General features: G+C 34.5%; 1 protein-coding gene across 4 annotated transcripts in view; it reads right to left on the bottom strand.

Annotated features, from left to right (window-relative positions):
- Positions 1–109: 109 nt before the first annotated feature.
- Positions 110–18,794, bottom strand: part of Tfb4 (transcription factor B4) — a 171,705-nt gene continuing 153,020 nt past the window's right edge. For all 4 annotated transcript variants that reach the window (XM_090413539.1, XM_090413538.1, XM_090413536.1 and 1 more), the window contains exon 12: positions 110–496. In XM_090413539.1, the coding sequence (XP_090269665.1) occupies positions 427–496 (70 nt within the window). In that variant the 3' untranslated portion in view covers positions 110–426. The remainder of the gene's footprint in view (positions 497–18,794) is intronic.

Raw genomic sequence — 18,794 nt, 5'->3', positions numbered from 1 at the left:
AAAATAAATCAATAAATACTTTGACTTCTTTACAAATATATTCTTGTTTGACAAGCAGAACATGGCAAGGAAAAGATAGCACAGCAGGAAAACAATACAGACACAAACATTATTTAATGCCATATTATAAACTCATTGTGCTGTTTATTTACAGTGATATTTACAAAATGATGAACTGTTTCACATTACAATCATACAAATTTATCATGAGTCACTACTGACTATAGGCATAGCGCAACAAGCAATTATCATTATCATGAAACAAACTAATGATAATTTACAAATGCATATTATGCTAGTTCTCCTATCCAGAATTTACAGATATGAGTGCAAACACCATGATGGTGAATTATTTCATTATACATAACAAAAATATTGAATTTTTTTTTACCTGTAAACCTTTTAATTAAAAAAAAAAAAAAGATATTAAATCGTAAGTTTCATCTTTTTCTTTTTAGGCTTTAGTGCTGGAATTGGTCCTAATTTAAATGCAGTCCTGAAGGAAAAAAGAAGAAACAAAGGCTAGTCACATAAATATATAAGTGAAAAATGATATTAAACGCATGAAAATAAAGACATGTGGCATTGTAATATATATAAAGAATGCATTCTATAATAATCTAATGTTCAGGAAAAAAAAAAGCGAAATATTTCCAGTCAGAATTACATAATAAATGCCATATATTAATAAAAAGAGAAAATACAAGGGTGGTTCCATAAGTTTCAGGCCTGACTAACTTTTAGAGGTGATAAAGAAAACAACTGTCACTTTTCAACATAATATCCCTCTACTTCACACATCTTTGAATTACATTTCTATGCTCTTGAAAAAATAGTCTGTATTTTTGTCTGCAAAATGGCCTAAAACTGAATCTTTTACCTCACTGTCATCTGTGAATTTTTTTCCTTGAAGGTCTTTCTTCAGTTTCAAGAAAAGGTAGTAGTCAGTGGGTGTTCAATCTCCTGGAAGCCAGTCCTTCACTACAGCTTTTGTGACAACAGCTGTATTGACTGGAGCATTGTCGTGAAGCAGGCAAACACCATGACTCAGCATTCCTCGTCTCTTTTCCTTTATGATGTTGTGCAGCTGTACAGGAGTGAAGCATAATATTCTGTATTCACATGGTATTCCTTTCCTTGAAGATCAAGAGAATTCCTCAGCAATCCCAAAAGATTGTTGCCATGATTTTCTTGGTGGACTGAGTGACCTTGGCTTTTCTCAGCATTGCTTTGCCTGGTTTACACCACTCCATGGATTCTCTTTTGGAAAGAGGATCATGGTTTCATCCCAGCTGACAATGGATTCCAGCACTTCTTTCTGATTCCCTCAGCAAAACTCTAAAAATTTATGGGAACAGGTCACATGATGCACCTTCTGAATTGAAGAGAGAAGCTGGAGCATTCATCTTGCACTGACCATCATATGAAGCTTCTTCTCATGAATAATGAGAAAGACTGTTGTAACGAAAAGCCTCAATCTTGAAAAGATTTCCTTGAGCAGTTCTCAACAAGAGAGACCTTTTCCTCAGTCATCACTTCCACACTCTCTTCCTAGGTGAAACTGTTTAACTCATTCCTTCACGGTGGAATATGAAGGAGAACTTCACCATAAACACCATCCAATCACCGTTTGATAGCACTTAGAGAAAGCCTTTCCTTGGTGAAAAACTTTATCGCAGTGTGGTACTCGATTTTTAACATTACAGCCACTTAGTGTACCACGTGTCAGTCAAATGAGTGCCTCCAACTGAATGATGCAGGTGCACTAAACTCCTCATAGATGGTGCTATTTGTTATGCACAGTGTTTTAAAATTGGCATGAATTTTGTACATCAGGAAACTTGTGGAACCTACCTCCTATGTTGAGTAATAGAACATCAAGAACATCATATATAAATGACCTTAACATGAAACATACAATATACAAAACATATATATATCTCAAAGTGACTGACAGGGCTGATTCTTTGATCATGATTACCCTGTTTCCCTTTTTAATTCTTATGTGTAAGCTTATTGTTATCTTTATAATACTCATTGATATTCCCTCTTTTTGCTGGCCTATGTACACAAGTCTCCAGCCTCGGCCTCAATGTGTGCAGCAGTGTGCTGACAACATGAAAAGTCATGGCACAAACTCTTAATTTAATATGCATAAAATTGGTGGCATCTTTGTTAACAGATCTTGAATGCTGCATGCTAAATATTTCTATAAGATAAGAGCAACTTAAATGCATGTTTCTTCAGCTACTTTAATTGTGCATGTACATCCAGTTTATAAACAAATTATGTTGTGTATATTATTTCTGGGAAAACTCCCATGTTACTCCTCATTATAAACTATTATAATACAGCTATATTGCCTGCTTCAGTTTAGGAGTGCCCCTGTTTAAATGTCATTGGCTATTTACTCATGGGTTCTTAGGGCATTATGAGTGTAGATGTACTAAAAAGTATATGTAGCTTAAGGAATAGAAATTGCACATACCTTTTTCTGGGTGTTGTGGCTTTTCCTCTGTCTGCGATGTCGAGAACTGCAGAGTGTGTGTGTGGTGTGTGTGTGGGGGGGGGGGTAGGCAGTTTGGTAGAATAAGTTAGAAAAACCCGGGTTTTTTTCGTAATATATGGAAACATATACTTTTATATAGGGTGGGGAAAAAAGTGAAAGGGTTAATTTTTTTTTTTTAAAATAAGGAGGGGGAAGGGGAAAGGTGGTTGACGGGGTGTGGACCGTTTCGACTATTCGTGGTCATCATCGGAACATATTGGGAAAGTGGAAGCTATGTCAGGTCGGGTGGGTGCTTCAGAGGTGTTTGTGTTGTCTCCTATTGGTCGGGATTGTGACCTCAATTTAATGTTGTGAAGCTTCCAAACCTCGGAGATTATGTAGGGCCTGTGTACGTTGATCGAGTTCGCGTCACACTTTATAGCTATTGTTTCCGATATTCTGAGCATTGTTTCATTGTCTTGTCTGTCTATTATGATGGCCTTGTCTATCTGCGGGGTGTGTTTTTGTTCAAGGGCGTGAACAGCTATTTCCGTTTTTTCTGTGCTTTGTATGCGATTTTTCTTTTTAATGTTGCGTTTTTTAGTGTTTAAATGTTCTGGAATTGGAATAGGGATGTTACAGTCACGGAAGTGTTCTTGTAGTCTTGCCCATAAAGACCTGATGGTGGAACCTGTGTAGGTGATGTCACAGTCTTTTTGGCAGGGAAATTTATAGACTACATTGTGCTGTTCAAATATATCTTTTTGTGTGTGAGGTTTGGTGGATTTTAGGAGGTTAGCCAGTTTTTGGCTTGTGGTGAATACCAGTTTGTAGTCAGTATGTTTGAAGATGTATTTATAGGCTTTGTATGTGTTTTGGGTGTATGGTAGTTTGATAATTTTTTGTGTAGGGAAGTTCGTTTTGGTACTTGGGTTGTTTTGGCGGTTTTTTGCCGTCTTGTTTGCGTAGTTAATCAGTTGTGTAGGATAGTTACGATTTAAGAAGATCTGTGTTAGTTTTTTTATTTCAGCGTTTAGACTATTTTGATTGGTTGAAAACAAATTTTCAACCAATCAAAATAGTCTAAACGCTGAAATAAAAAAACTAACACAGATCTTCTTAAATCGTAACTATCCTACACAACTGATTAACTACGCAAACAAGACGGCAAAAAACCGCCAAAACAACCCAAGTACCAAAACGAACTTCCCTACACAAAAAATTATCAAACTACCATACACCCAAAACACATACAAAGCCTATAAATACATTTTCAAACATACTGACTACAAACTGGTATTCACCACAAGCCAAAAACTGGCTAACCTCCTAAAATCCACCAAACCTCACACACAAAAAGATATATTTGAACAGCACAATGTAGTCTATAAATTTCCCTGCCAAAAAGACTGTGACATCACCTACACAGGTTCCACCATCAGGTCTTTATGGGCAAGACTACAAGAACACTTCCGTGACTGTAACATCCCTATTCCAATTCCAGAACATTTAAACACTAAAAAACGCAACATTAAAAAGAAAAATCGCATACAAAGCACAGAAAAAACGGAAATAGCTGTTCACGCCCTTGAACAAAAACACACCCCGCAGATAGACAAGGCCATCATAATAGACAGACAAGACAATGAAACAATGCTCAGAATATCGGAAACAATAGCTATAAAGTGTGACGCGAACTCGATCAACGTACACAGGCCCTACATAATCTCCGAGGTTTGGAAGCTTCACAACATTAAATTGAGGTCACAATCCCGACCAATAGGAGACAACACAAACACCTCTGAAGCACCCACCCGACCTGACATAGCTTCCACTTTCCCAATATGTTCCGATGATGACCACGAATAGTCGAAACGGTCCACACCCCGTCAACCACCTTTCCCCTTCCCCCTCCTTATTTTAAAAAAAAAATTAACCCTTTCACTTTTTTCCCCACCCTATATAAAAGTATATGTTTCCATATATTACGAAAAAAACCCGGGTTTTTCTAACTTATTCTACCAAACTGCCTACCCCCCCACACACCACACACACACTCTGCAGTTCTCGACATCGCAGACAGAGGAAAAGCCACAACACCCAGAAAAAGGTATGTGCAATTTCTATTCCTTAAGCTACATATACTTTTTAGTACATCTACACTCATAATGCCCTAAGAACCCATGAGTAAATAGCCAATGACATTTAAACAGGGGCACTCCTAAACTGAAGCAGGCAATATAGCTGTATTATAATAAAATTATGTTGTATTTATCCAGCCTCTAAAATTTAAACAAATTTGAAGTTCTTTTCTTTATTTAATTTTTACAGTGATATTTTGAGAGTTTAATGCACTAATACTACTAATGTAATATTCTTCATATTAATGCCCTTTTTTCATCTAGCTATAACCTGTAAAATTACAAGTAGTAAATTAATTCTCTTAAATCCATGTACCTACAATTTTGCAAAGAGACATCACTATTTGCACAAGTTTAAAGGACTGTACTATCTAGACCAGTCGTTCCCAAAGTGTGTGCCGTGGCGCCCTGCGACTTCCTCACAGGGGTGCTGCGATTACGAAAGTTTCATAATTTTATTTCCACTTTCAATTCAATGTGATAGGATGCGACATCTAGCAGACCTGGTGCAAAGCAGTAACTCACTTAGTAGTAACTGTTTGCAGAAGCCTCTACAAATGGTTAGTAGATGGCGCTCTACAATAATTAAGTTTCTCGAACTTTCTCGGTACTTTGTGTTCGTATATAAATAGCTGTCAGTTTCATGCTGTCTTAGTGTTGAATTAGTTTTTGGAGATTGTATCAACTGAATATTATTGTGATTTAGTCAAGCGAAGTTTTTGAAGTATTTTTTCTTGCATGTATTTTTAAAAATGGATCAGTTTTTACTAAACAGTAATAAGCGTGAGAGAGAAAATAAAGAGGCCACAGTGTCAAATAGTGGCAAGAATGTGAAGAAGCATAAATAGTGAAAATATGATGATAGTTATTTGGACTTTGGTTTTACGTCGACAGAAGTCAATGGTGAAGGGACGCCACAGTATGTACTGTGTATGACAGTTTTGGCACCAGATTGAATGCTACCAAGTAAGTTGAAACACCATTTAGAAACCAATCATCCTAGCATGATTAGTACGTCTTGTGACTACTTTACCAGAAAGTTAAATCAACAAAAAAGGTAGTTTTTATAAGCAGGCGTCAATACTAAGCAATGCTTTGCTAGCATCTTACAAGGTGGCACATAGAATCTCAAAATATAAGAAACCTGATACCATCGCAGAAGAACTCATTATACCGGATGCTGTAGATATGGTGAACATTATGATCGGTGAGTCTGCTGGGAAGCTGCTTTCAAAAGTGCCTTTGTCCAATAACACCATCAATCGCAGAATAAAGCGCATAGCGGAGGACCTCAATGATCAATTAATTGAAAAAATAAAAGGGAAAGAATTTGGGTTGCAGCTGGATGAGGCCACAGATAATAATAATGATGATCACTTGATTTGCTATGTCCGGTTTATAGATGGTAATAACATCGTAGAAGACCTTCTCTTTTGTAAAAGTATCACTGCTGGTGCTAAGGCTCAAGACTTGTTTGAGATCCTTGATACTTTTATATCCGAAAATAATTTGAAGTGGACTAAGAACGTTGGTGTCTGTAGAGGTATCCTTTAATTAACACGGTTAATTAATCCCTCAATGTTACTGCATATAATTGCGTTAATCAAATCTAATAATCAAATCTAATTCATCCATGACCGATTACTGTATTAATTATTCATTTTATATGGTACTATTTTAGGAAAGATAAAAAATGAATGCAAAATAAATGTTTAATAAATACTTGTACCTACATTATTTACTGCAATTTTTTTTTTATCAAAAGACGTTATCAAGAGTCGTTTCAACAGTTTTAGTTTTTTTCTTATCGGCATAAATTCTAGATAACAAGCAAAATGATTCTCCAGACCTCGGCAAACAAGCAATAAAACAAAGAAAAAACACTGCAAATATAATACGATGGTACAAATTAAGCGGATATTGAATCCAACATTATTTCACAGCCGAATATAGAAACTACGAGTTTTGGGGAATGCAAGCATAAGCAACCTTATAGGCAACTGGTAGTAAAGGTGGAGTGAGAACAAGATCACTTTCCTTACTATTTAACATAATGTAAAGCACATCTCCCTATTTCAGTAATACATGATGGTTTATTTATTTTCAGTTATAATCTAGAAATTATTGAATAAAGAATAAAAACAACAATTAAACCATACTATACTGACATAGGAGGTCACGGTATCTCTCAGATACAATTTACTGTCAAATATCACAAACCTTTACATAACATGTTAAACCAAACTGACAGCAAAAAAACAGTGTGGAATATCACTCGTAACATATGAATGCACAGCTACACATAATCTCCAAGCTATACACTGAATTGTGTAAGAATATTTATATTAAACATTTGCATGTATCTGTCAGATCAGCTGCGAGCTCTGCAGGGGTAATCAAAACTCTTGCCGCGTATATCAAGGGATTACCACAATTAATTTCGGTGCATTAATCAAATCCCATGTTGAGCAAGGGATACCTGTAGCGATGGTGCTCAGTACTGACACCAACTGTACTGTTTGGCTGTTATGGAGGATTGCAGGCACTCATTCGAAGCAAAGCCCCTGATGCACTATGGACCCATTGCGTTATTCACAGGGAAGTACTCGCATCAAAATATCTGAGTCCAACATTGAACCAGGTCTTAGAACATGTAGTGAATATAGTAAACTTTATAAAAACTCGGCCGTTGAAGGCAAGGATTTTAAAAAAAACTATGCGAGGATATGGGATCAGAGCACACCAGTCTTTGTTGTACTACAGCACTTTGCGATGGCTCTCTCGTGGTAATGTTTTGTCTCGTACGTTTGAACGATTTTGAAAAATTTATGTGACAGGAAATTTATATTTTTCTTAAAGAGGAAGACCACAAGTATACCAAAAATTTTGTGAATGAAGATTTTTGGGTAAAACTAGCATACTTACGTGATATATTTGAAAAGATGAATGCTCTGAATCTCTCCCTGCAGGGATGCAATATGCACCTTTTAAAGTTGATTGAGAAAATTTCAGCTTTTATAAAAAAACTAAAACTATGGAAAAGAAATGGAATTAACTGAATTTTGGATATCAGTAAAAGATGAATAGCCCCTTCTGAGTGAAAAACCTCAGAGAATTTTAATTCCATTTGTGACTTCTTATTCGTGCAAAGCTGGATTTTCGGCAGTCGCTGTGATAAAAACTAAGTATCGCGCAAAAATCAATGTGGAGAAGTAAATGAGGGTGGCTGTGTCCAGTTTGATTCCAAGATTTGAGAAAATATGCGGTGATCAACAGGTTCATCCATCCCACTAATGATAATTAGTTGAATTTGTTCAATTACTTTTTTTCGTGATCTTAAATACGTGTTTTATTCATTTTTACCTAACCCTTTAATTAAAAAAAAAAATTATTCGCTATTTCGCAAAGTGTACTTGTTAGAATTTGACATGGGTGCCTTGGGAAAACCTGGATTCAGCAAGGGCGCCAGGAATAGAAAAAGTTTGGGAACCACTGGTCTAGACAGTAGATAGTAAACAAATATGCCTCTGTATCTTGCCGACATCAGCATCAGTGTTAATCCACATGCAGAGGCTAAAAGCGACAAATATAATTAGTTGCTTTTAGAGACATTTGAGAAATTACTAAATAAGTGACAAGCATGATTTATTATATAATTTTTTTCTGTAGTATGTAAACTGACTGTAAATTAGAACTTATGAAAGCAAACAATTTGTGTGTACATTTACTAGCCACGTGTGCACTATTTGACCAGTGCACACGTGGTTTGATATAAGATATGCTGCTTGCATGGTGGCAGATAATATTACAGCATCATGGAATGTGATGGCACCGCACCTCCTGGTCATACATGAGTACTAGATGTGATGGACAAAAGGAGGAAAAGAACTGGTCAGCTTGTGTGTTGCAGTTAATTGAGATAATTACAGGCAAATCTTACCCCCTCTCCTCAGATTTCTAGTATCAATCATGAAAACAAGCAGCTAGTAGCACAGTAAGGAAAAAAGCCATTGGATTTGGGCACCACTGGTATGCAGATCGGTACTTTTTTTTTAATTCTCTTTTCCTCAGTGTTAGAATTACAATTAACTGTAGACTGATAGGTAATTGTTAAATAAGGTTTATTTAACGATTAACAGTACCCACTGGTGTGACTATATTAAAGACATTGATAGAGAGTAAAATGTAAAAATGATCTATATGTTCAGAGATTAGCCCAAGTGATGGGACATTACGACGTGTTTGTAAATTTCAGTCTATTACCTAAGAATTACTTATTCGGTGTAAAGCTCAATGTCTGATAACATGTATAATAACAGCTGAGCAGAAAATCTTAGAAGCAATTGAATTTACTAAATGCATAAGTAGTATTTAGGCATTCTGTTTATCATTTTCAATTTATTGGAAATAGCTGATATTTCATTTATACTGCAATGTATTAGGGTTTATAATAAATTGCTGCAGAGTCTTTTTTTTTTTTTTTTGTTGCTGGGAAGAGAAGTATATTATGAGAGGATATCGATAAGTACAGCAACCAAGTACAACATTTATTTTCATGAACATTTTTTATTTTTATTTATCCTAAGATCAACTTAGGATAAATAAATTTTGGCTCTTTCTACAAGTGTTGTACAAGAACAGATAAATAGATGGCTGGAATTCTTCTCAGAGAAATTTCAAGAAACAATTGATGACGACCAGAGTCTAGAATTAAAAGTCTAGAAATAACAAAAATAGAAATTACAAAAGAATAACTCAAATCAAAACAGTAAAGCACCAGGAGCAGATAACTTACAAACGATATACTGAAAGCAAATCTAAAACTTATAGCAGAGATATATCCCTCACTGAATGAGATATGGCAGATAGAAGAGTGGCCTAAGGAACGGAATACTAGATTACTGGTTAAATTATCCAAAAAAGGGAACCTATCTGAATGCAAAAATTGGAGAGGTATAACATTGTCAAGTGCTATAACTAAATGTTGGAGGCTTAATGGATTTTTTACAACACTCAAAAAGAATTAAAATAGAATTTAATACTTCCTATATTTCGTCCTAGTCACTACGACATCTACGGGGATTACAAAAACAGTTAATGTAACATAATTAAAATAGAATTTAATACTTCCTATATTTTGTCCTAGTCATTAGGACATCTACTGGGATTACAAAAACGGTTAATGTAACATAATATGTTACATTAACATTAACTGTTTTTGTAATCGCCGTAGATGTCCTAGTGACTAGGACGAAATATAAGAAGTATTAAATTCTATTTTAATTCTTTTTGAGTGTTGTAAAAAATCCATTAAGCCTTCAACATGATGTCCTCACAGCACTTAAGCCTCTACACACGAGTGTTATAACTAAAATACTAGCAAGGATAATATTAGAATGGATCAAAAGAGAAAAAGAAAAACAACTAAGACCAGAACAGGTAGGATTTAGAGCCAATAGATCATGCACCGATTACATTGCTTTATGAATTATCATAGAACAATCACTGGAATGGCAGGCAAGCTTATATTAAATTTTATCGATTTTGAACAAGCTTTTGACAGTATAAAGAGATCTTCCCTATGGAAGCTACTTAGATATTATGGACTCCCAGAAAAAATAATAAGAATAATTAAAAAAATGTATGAAGATTTTGAAATTAAAGTAATACATGGAAATATTCTCTCAGAACCATTTAAAACAAAGACAGGAGTAAGGCAGGGTTGTACTCTCTTCCTTACTATGTTTTAAATTATCATAGATTGGGTGATGAGAAAAGTATCCCATGGAAATACAATGGTTACTTCGAAACCAACTCCACAATCTAGATTTTGCAGATGATATCTACTTACTTTCACAGAAACACCAACATATAGAACAAATTTCACAACCGAAGATTTATTATAAACTATATTACACTTGTTTCTACAAGTGTTTAACACTTGTAGAAACAAGTGTAATATAGTTTATAATAAATCTTTGGTTGTGAAATTTGGCTTCATTTATTTTTTTCAGCTTAAGTATATGGCTTCCCTCCTCAATTTGGTTTACAAATTAATTTATATTTGTGCGTGTATATATATATATACATATATATGTATATACATACATATATATATACATGTGTGTGTGTGTGTATATATATATATATATATATATATACACACACAGTAGAACTCAGTTATAACGATCACGGTTACAGTGAATTCATGTTTATAACGAATAATTTTGAAGGTATATTTGAATTACATTTGATTTAATGCATGTATTTCATGTTTATTATGAATTCGTTTCACGGGAATAACGAACGAATAATAAAAGTTAGTCATTCCTTTACTGACATTTCGTACGTACGCATTTTCTGGTTGTGGAAAAATGTCGGGAATCAAATGAAAAATTTTATCGGTTTCCGAAAAAGTAGAAATTATACGGGAGGTGGAAAGCGGCTGATCAAATCTGACAGTGGCAAAAAAGTATGGTTTGTCCCCATCTACAATATCAACAATTTGGAAGAATCGCAAATTGACTCTGAAAGCTTTTGAAAACAATTTATCGAAGTGTAAAAAACTTAAAAAGTGTGATAAAAGTGACGTTGATGAGGCACTTCTTTCGTAGTTTAAAGTGCAAAGAACCGCTGGCTTACCTATTAGCGGACCAATTTTGAAAGTTCAAGCCGAAAAATTTGCTGTTCAACTTGGTTATAGCGATTTTAAATGCAACAATGGGTGGATTGATCGCTTTAAGAACAGAAACAATATTATCTATGCAAAAGTAAGTGGTGAGGCATTATCCATTGACAAAAACGTTGTTTCTGACTGGATCAAGAATGTATTGCCGGACATCAAACGAAGGTATGGATGCAACAACATTTATAATGCACACGAAGCAGGGTTTTTTTATGATTTAATGCCCAATAAAACTTTTCAATTTAAAAACGAAAAGTGCACTGGCAGAAAACTTATCAAAAATGACTCACAGTTTTAGTTTGTGCGAACATGACCGGCAGTGATAAAAGAAAGCTTCTTGTAATTGGAAAATCGGCAAAGCCTAGATGCTTTAAAAACATAAAGAAACTTCCTGTTGATTATACAGCGAATAAGAAGGCCTGGATGACATCTTCAATTTTCGAAAATGAAATTCGCAAGTGGGATAAAAATCTTCGCAGTGAAAACCAGAAAATTTTGTTATTGATAGACAACTGTCCTGCCCATCCTGTAGTGGCTAATTTAACAAACATAAAACTTGATTTTTTCCCACCGAATGTGACATCTGTCTTGCAACCACTTGATCAAGGCGTATTTAGATATTTTAAATCCCATTTTAATCGTCTGTTAGTCTTGGAACTGATAGAACACAGAGAAAAATCCGCGGAAAATGCTTACAACTCGAAGATCAGTGTACTTCACGCAATACATTTAATGAGTGATTCTTGGAATTTGGTATCATCGTCTACGATACAAAACTGTTTTAAGAAAGCCGGTCTTGTGGAGTGCGAATCTGAAGAGGATAACTTACCTTTATCAGCGTGGTTAAAAGCGCGAAACTTGAACAATTTTGAAACGTGCGCAGAGATTGATAATTTTATAGACATTTATAATGGCGTTGCAACTTCAGGTATACCGAGAGACGCTGACATCTTAAAACAAATCTCTCATACACCAGAAGAAGATAATAGTAGTAGTGACTCCGAGGAAGAAAATAGCAACCATGAGAAAATCGTTACCTGGTGTGAAGCAGAAAGTGCTTTACATATTTTAACAAGATTTATGGAATCGCGATCTGTAAGTTCAGACGACACATTCAAGCATCTTAGTGGTATAAGGAACAATTTCAAACATATGAAATATGCGTCTTGTGCAAAGCAAAGCACACTTGATGATTTTTTATGTAAAAATGTGAAGTTTTAAAAATAAATTTTTGTTCTTTATATGTATGTATATGTATTTATGTTACCCAATATACCTATGCTGAGAAAAATCTGAAGACATTTTTAATTTGCTCAAATTATGACCTTCTTGGATATAACGAATAACGGTTATTATGAATAAATATATGTGGTCCTGTGGAATTCGTTATAACCGAGTTCTAATGTGTATATATATATATCCAAATTTTAATTTCTAATCCAAGTAAAGGGGAGAAATCCATACTTGTGACAAAACCAAACAATTTTGAAATTGTTTGGTTTTTAAAATCAAGAACTGGACTATAACATTTGCCCCAAGCACTTCATTACAGTAAAGCAAATAATTATCCTGGACTTTCCAAGCTGATGTAAGACATTGATTACATATACCTAATTGGTCATATTTGCCTGAAAAACAGGATAATCACTTGCTGTTACTTTAGGAATTGTATTTGTATCTTTCTACAATGGGGACAGGGATGTGGAATTACAAATCAACACAGATGATTATATTATTCAAATATAGGCTAGGTTATCACAGATAGTTGTAACTGGGAAAACAGAGGATATTAACAAAATGGAACATGAATGGAAATGTTCTCGCCCTTACAAGCTGTGAATGATAAAAGTATTATTGCATGATATATAATAACAAACAATAACAAAACAAAAGTATCATATAAGAAACAAAATACAGCACAGTCTTTCCTTTACCTACCGAGACTATGTAACATATCAAAGGACTAAATACAATCAGTGAACAATACATACAAAAAAAAAAAAAAAAAATGAAGAAAATTAGATCAATGCAAATACTAAATAAGATATAGAAATAACTGATATTGGTAATCAAGAAAAAGAAAAAACAAAATAAGAAGTGAAATTAGAGAGGACAGGGAAATCTATGGAAAAAGTGTATTAGCTGATATTGCATGAAGACACCACTTCTGCTGTTTTTGCAGTAGAAGTGGTGTCTTCATGCAATATCAGCTAATACCTTTTTGTTCCCATATAGGGAGTAGGCAAGACCATTTTAGCCCCATCTAACTTTTGGAGACTGAGGGGGTAGTTCAATCTCTACTGGTAGCTAATCAGAGATAGCTGGCCTGAGTCTATCACTAATTAATCGGTACGTAGTGAAGGTGGCTAGCAAGTGCCGCCATCTCGTGATCTATAACCCTAATACAATATTTTTAATGTCTGAAAACAGTGTGGGTTTGGCACCTGATTTTCTTGAGAGTTTACAGGATGAAAAACCCGCTTGCCTGTGCCAGAGATCAACTAACTTGGGAATTGGTTGAAAAAAAGGTTTAGAAAACGTTCCTCTATTGGGCATATTCAATAGTCAATTGTGCTGTCATTAATGCCAGACTGATGTTCAGCATTTTATCATGATGCAGTCAAGCTGTTCATCTTCATTTGCCTGTTTTTTTGTGAAAGCCTTCAAATTCTTATGTTGCCATTATGAGAACAAATTCTGCTCCAGGCTTTCCTTAATAAAGATTTGGTATGAAATTTCTAGAAATGCACAAAATGCTTCCTACTTTTCTATAATACATGCAACATCCATTTATTTTCATTTCATTAATGTGGAAAAGAAGAATGAATATTGACATTTCTTAAGCAAATAATAGCGGTTAAAACTTTGTGCTATAAAGCAAATGTTCTGTTGCAGAAATTGAGAAATAAAGTTGAGTGAATTTCACAAAAATAACCAGTTTCTTAATGAAGGTTTATTTTCTTGATCCTGAGAATTAGTAATAATATTTTTTTTTTTTTTTTTTACAGATCAAGTGTTGTTATCAACACTTGATCTGTAAACCAAAAATATTATTACTAATAACTAGTTTCTGTAAATTTTATTTTATTATTGACTGTCATAATAAGCACCTTATCAACATTATCCAGGATAATGTAATTTTTATGATTTTTTTTTTTTAATCTGCAACGTCATGATTTCTCCTCTGTTATATTACACATTTTCTGTTATTTTACAACTTTTCATTATTCTACATAAAAAATAAAAACAATGATAGCTAATATTTAAAAATATGGTAATTACAATGAGTGACTCTAGATGGTATATGTAGAACAATAAAGAAATTCATGTGCCTGATCTACTTTCTCATGTTAGTATTCACCTCTAAAAGGAGTTTGTGCACAAAACCAAGAGCTTTTAGCTAAACTCACAGAAAATTTCCCAAAAGTATTTTTTTTTGTTTGTTATTCAAATAAATTTTCAACAACAAATAAAAAGACATTAAATGGTATTAACTTTTATTTAACAACAGCAATTAGTTAAAAAAGATAACCAACTTTCTGTTTTTAAAAGACTTCATATTAATAGACTGAATTAATATGATGATGATGTGATGTTAAAGAACAGACAATTATTGATAAATCAAAACTAAAAGAAATACAGTAAGCACCCGGTATCTGATGTTCAAAAAAAGCGCGCAAAATGGTCGAGCGCAGCGCCGGTTGAAATATACATCCGTAGTGCAATTGGAAGAATTATGGTACGTTGCACCCTTCGATTAGAAAAGGCATAAGTTCAATCCTCGTCATGACAGGAGAAATCTTTATATGGACTTTTTCAATTGAAGGTGAGTTAGCCGATCTCATACAGAGGAAGCAGAGTTTTTTCTCCCGGAAACTCTAGTTTTTCCATCACGCATACAGACAAATCGGCCCTTCAGAACACACACACACAATTTACAAAAAATACTAGATGGAGTTGATGTAGGTGATTGGTAGTAGAGATTCTGTGTAGTAGTGGAGACGGAGAGTTGTACAGTAGGTGTCTTGCTGTGATGAGTCTTCGGACTCCTTGGAGGTGTCATGAATAATATAATAATAATACATACGAGTATGCTGAAAACTTGTCGAAACACACTTGTTTTGCTAGACGAGTGGACTTAAACATGAGTGTTTGTTCGTGTTTAGTTTTACTCGAATTGTCGAAGAAAGCAGTCAATCGTCTGTCATTGCAATTAAAAATTGGGTTCAAATTCAGCAAATAAATTGTGAAAAATTTAAAAATGGCTTCAAAACTGAAGAGAAGATGTGAAGCACTCAGTATCAGTGAAAAATCAAAGATTATCAATACGATTGAAGTAGAAAAAAAATCAATTGCAACCGTTGCCAAGATCTATAATAAAAACGAATCTTCGACACGTGAAGTGTTGAAGAACAAAGAAAACATTCGACCAGTCTTTCCATTGCGCCCAAATCTGCAAAAGTTACGGGTACCGTGCGTGATAAGGCGTTACTCAAGGTAGAGAAAGCTTTGAATTTGTGGATGGAAGACATGACAAGAAAAAGGATTCCTATTGACGGTAACACGTTATGATAAAAAGCATTGATCTTATATGAAGACATAAGGCCGCAAGACGAAACAGAAGAGGAAGAAAAGTCATTTACAGCAAGCAAGGGCTGGTTGCATAGATTCAAAAGTAGGTTTAATTTAAAAAACATAAAAATTATGGGAGAATTTGCATCGGCCGATGTGAAAGCTGCTGCATTGTTCCCAGCAGAATTTTAAAAAATTATTGCAGGGAAAGGTTATCATCCTAAGCAAGTTTTTAATTGTGATGAAACCAACCTCATTTGGAAGGAAATGCTCCAATGGACCTACATCCATAAAACTGTGAAGCAAGCACCAGGCTTTAAAGCATTTAAGGACAGATTGACGTTGTACTTTGTGGCAACACAGCTGGTCATATAATTAAACCTGGCCTTGTTTACTGAGCACAGAATCCACGTGCCCTTAAAAACGTAAGTTGTGTGCCTGTTTTTTTGGCAATCAAATCCGAAAGCGTGGATCACGGCTGTGTTATTTACGGAATGGTTCTATTGATGTTTTATTCCAGAGATGAAAAACTAATTGGAGAGGGAAGGATTACCATTTAAAGTTTTTATTGATAACAGTGTTGGATTCTGAATGAAGAGAAATGGAAATTATTAATACTTCATTCAGAGTCCAACATAATCGACCATTCACTGAGCAAAATTTGTTTTTTTCAAACTAATAGTCTCATGCTCATGATATGCTATTTATGTAATTTCTTTCAAGTTGTGTTAATCAATATTTATTTATCTATATATTTTTGGGATAAATTATAGTTATGAAAAGCTATGTATTAAAATATCATTTATTTTGTGAATTTAATTCCTTTAATATAATGTTAAAAACTGTAACGTGTAATTTTAATGTATCCAGGAAATTCCTTAAGATGACACTTGATTGGTGGCTATGAGAAATTATGTTATTTTTAGCTAGCACATGTTACTGTACAGGATGCACGAAGCCAGTTAGATATGAACTAAACCAGTTGGAACCAGATTTTGGTTGGAAAGAGGAGGATGTTATAAGCTGTACATGAAAAAGAAGTGACACACAGTAGGAAGCAGGCAAGGAAGGTGGCTGATTGACATGGCGTGAACGGAATAGGAGGGACGGAGAATCACTTGGCACTTTGACTTACCTTTTTCGGAGTTCTGATTCTAATATAATTTCCTATCGCCTTGCAGTGGAATAATGCAGGACAAGGGATAATAAGAATAAGAAAAGAAAGAAATTGGAAGTTAAGTTGAACAAGTGCAAAAAGGATATATTCTACCGAGTTACGGAATCTATTAATCAGTTACAGAAGATTCCTTTAAGTTTGTGTAGTCTCAAAGTCAACAAGAATTTAAGTGTGTTCATAGGATTCTCGATGTGAACAATGCCTGCCGGTAAGATCATCTTTTCTATGCCTAGTGTGAAGTAGCGAACTTATTTCCGGCGAACATAATTTAATCCTTATTGCTGTATTTAACTGTTCAAGATCGAATGTGTGATGTAGTGAGACATTTCCCTCTTGATGTGTCAAATATTGTACCACTTGGATTAATGGTTCAAGACTGAAAGTGTGATATAGAGAAGCCTGTTGTAAATAAACTTAATATAATATTGGAAACTGAAATTTCTGCGAACTTTTCTGCTAGGTTGACAGAACTTTGAAATCTTCAAACGAATGTCTGATGGTTTATATTTTATTACTGTTCTGAATAGTTAAACTGAGTTATTATTTAAACTATATTGAATAATAACTTTGATCAAAGTGAAGTTGTAATAGGAATCCTTGATAATAAGAAGAATAGAATCTGTAAGCATAAGTTCTAATCGTAATTATTATACTCAGCTGAGTGATTTGCTAGTATCTCAATGAAAACTTAATTTTTGTTTAACTGTAATTTCCCAACTAGAAATCTTTGGTTTGATGTAAATTTATGTGACACTGCATTAAATATTTTTATTTGAATTGAATCTTGTATTTGCCTGATTTCTTCCATTGCACCGCTCATTAAAATAATTCGAATCTTAGCGGGAACCTTATACAATAAAGAGAACATCGGCATAAAATTAAGTTAGTAATAATATAGATTGGTTGATTCCTCAACGTTGCTCATGCAAATCTGAACATAGAGTAGCGCAGTTAAAAATAAATATTCTCTGCATTCGAATGTGGAATCAATCCACAGCCAGAATATACATTGGAGTAAAAAGAAGGAACCAACAATAGACAATGCTCCAGACCCCCTGAGTCAATAGTCGCCGAAGATGAAAATGTTCAAGTGGCAAGATCTTACAACTCCTCATTAGTGAGCACCTCACGATGTCCATCTATGTAATCATTGCATTCTTCTTCTGTCATATCGTCAAATCCCTCTCAAGTGGTTTTCTTCCCACCTAATATGACCTCATTGCTTCAGCCACTCAATCAAGGTGTCGTTAGATGCTTCAAAGCCTCATATGCACGGCAGGTTTTCAATATGATTATGCAATGGTTGAGGATTCTGCTGATGTTGGAGTCATGTAATGCTGGAAATCATTCACAATCGCAGATGCAATTGTATTCATCAAGGGAGCAATGGACAAATTGAAACCAGAAACGGTAACTGCATGCTGGAAGAATTTGTGGAGTGATGGTGTTCATAATTCCCACGATGCCACTAATATTAACTCACAGATATCAATGATAATTAACACAGCACAGAAAATAGGTGGAGAGGGATTTGACGATATGACAGAAGAAGAATTCAATGATTACATAGATGGACATCGTGAGGTGCTCACTAATGAGGAGTTGTAAGATCTTGCCAAATCTTCTACAAAAGATGACGACGATGAAAGTGAACAAGGACCACCAGCATAGACACTCGAAAAATTTACCACGATATTTCGAACGGTTCAAACATTAAAGGAACAGATAATG

Source organism: Typopeltis vanoorti, chromosome 24, assembly GCF_054136105.1.
Source record: "Typopeltis vanoorti isolate ZY-2024b chromosome 24, IOZ_Tvanoo_1.0, whole genome shotgun sequence".
In the NCBI taxonomy this organism is placed as follows: Eukaryota; Metazoa; Arthropoda; class Arachnida; order Uropygi; family Thelyphonidae; genus Typopeltis; species Typopeltis vanoorti.
This window is presented reverse-complemented; position numbering and strand designations above follow the sequence as displayed.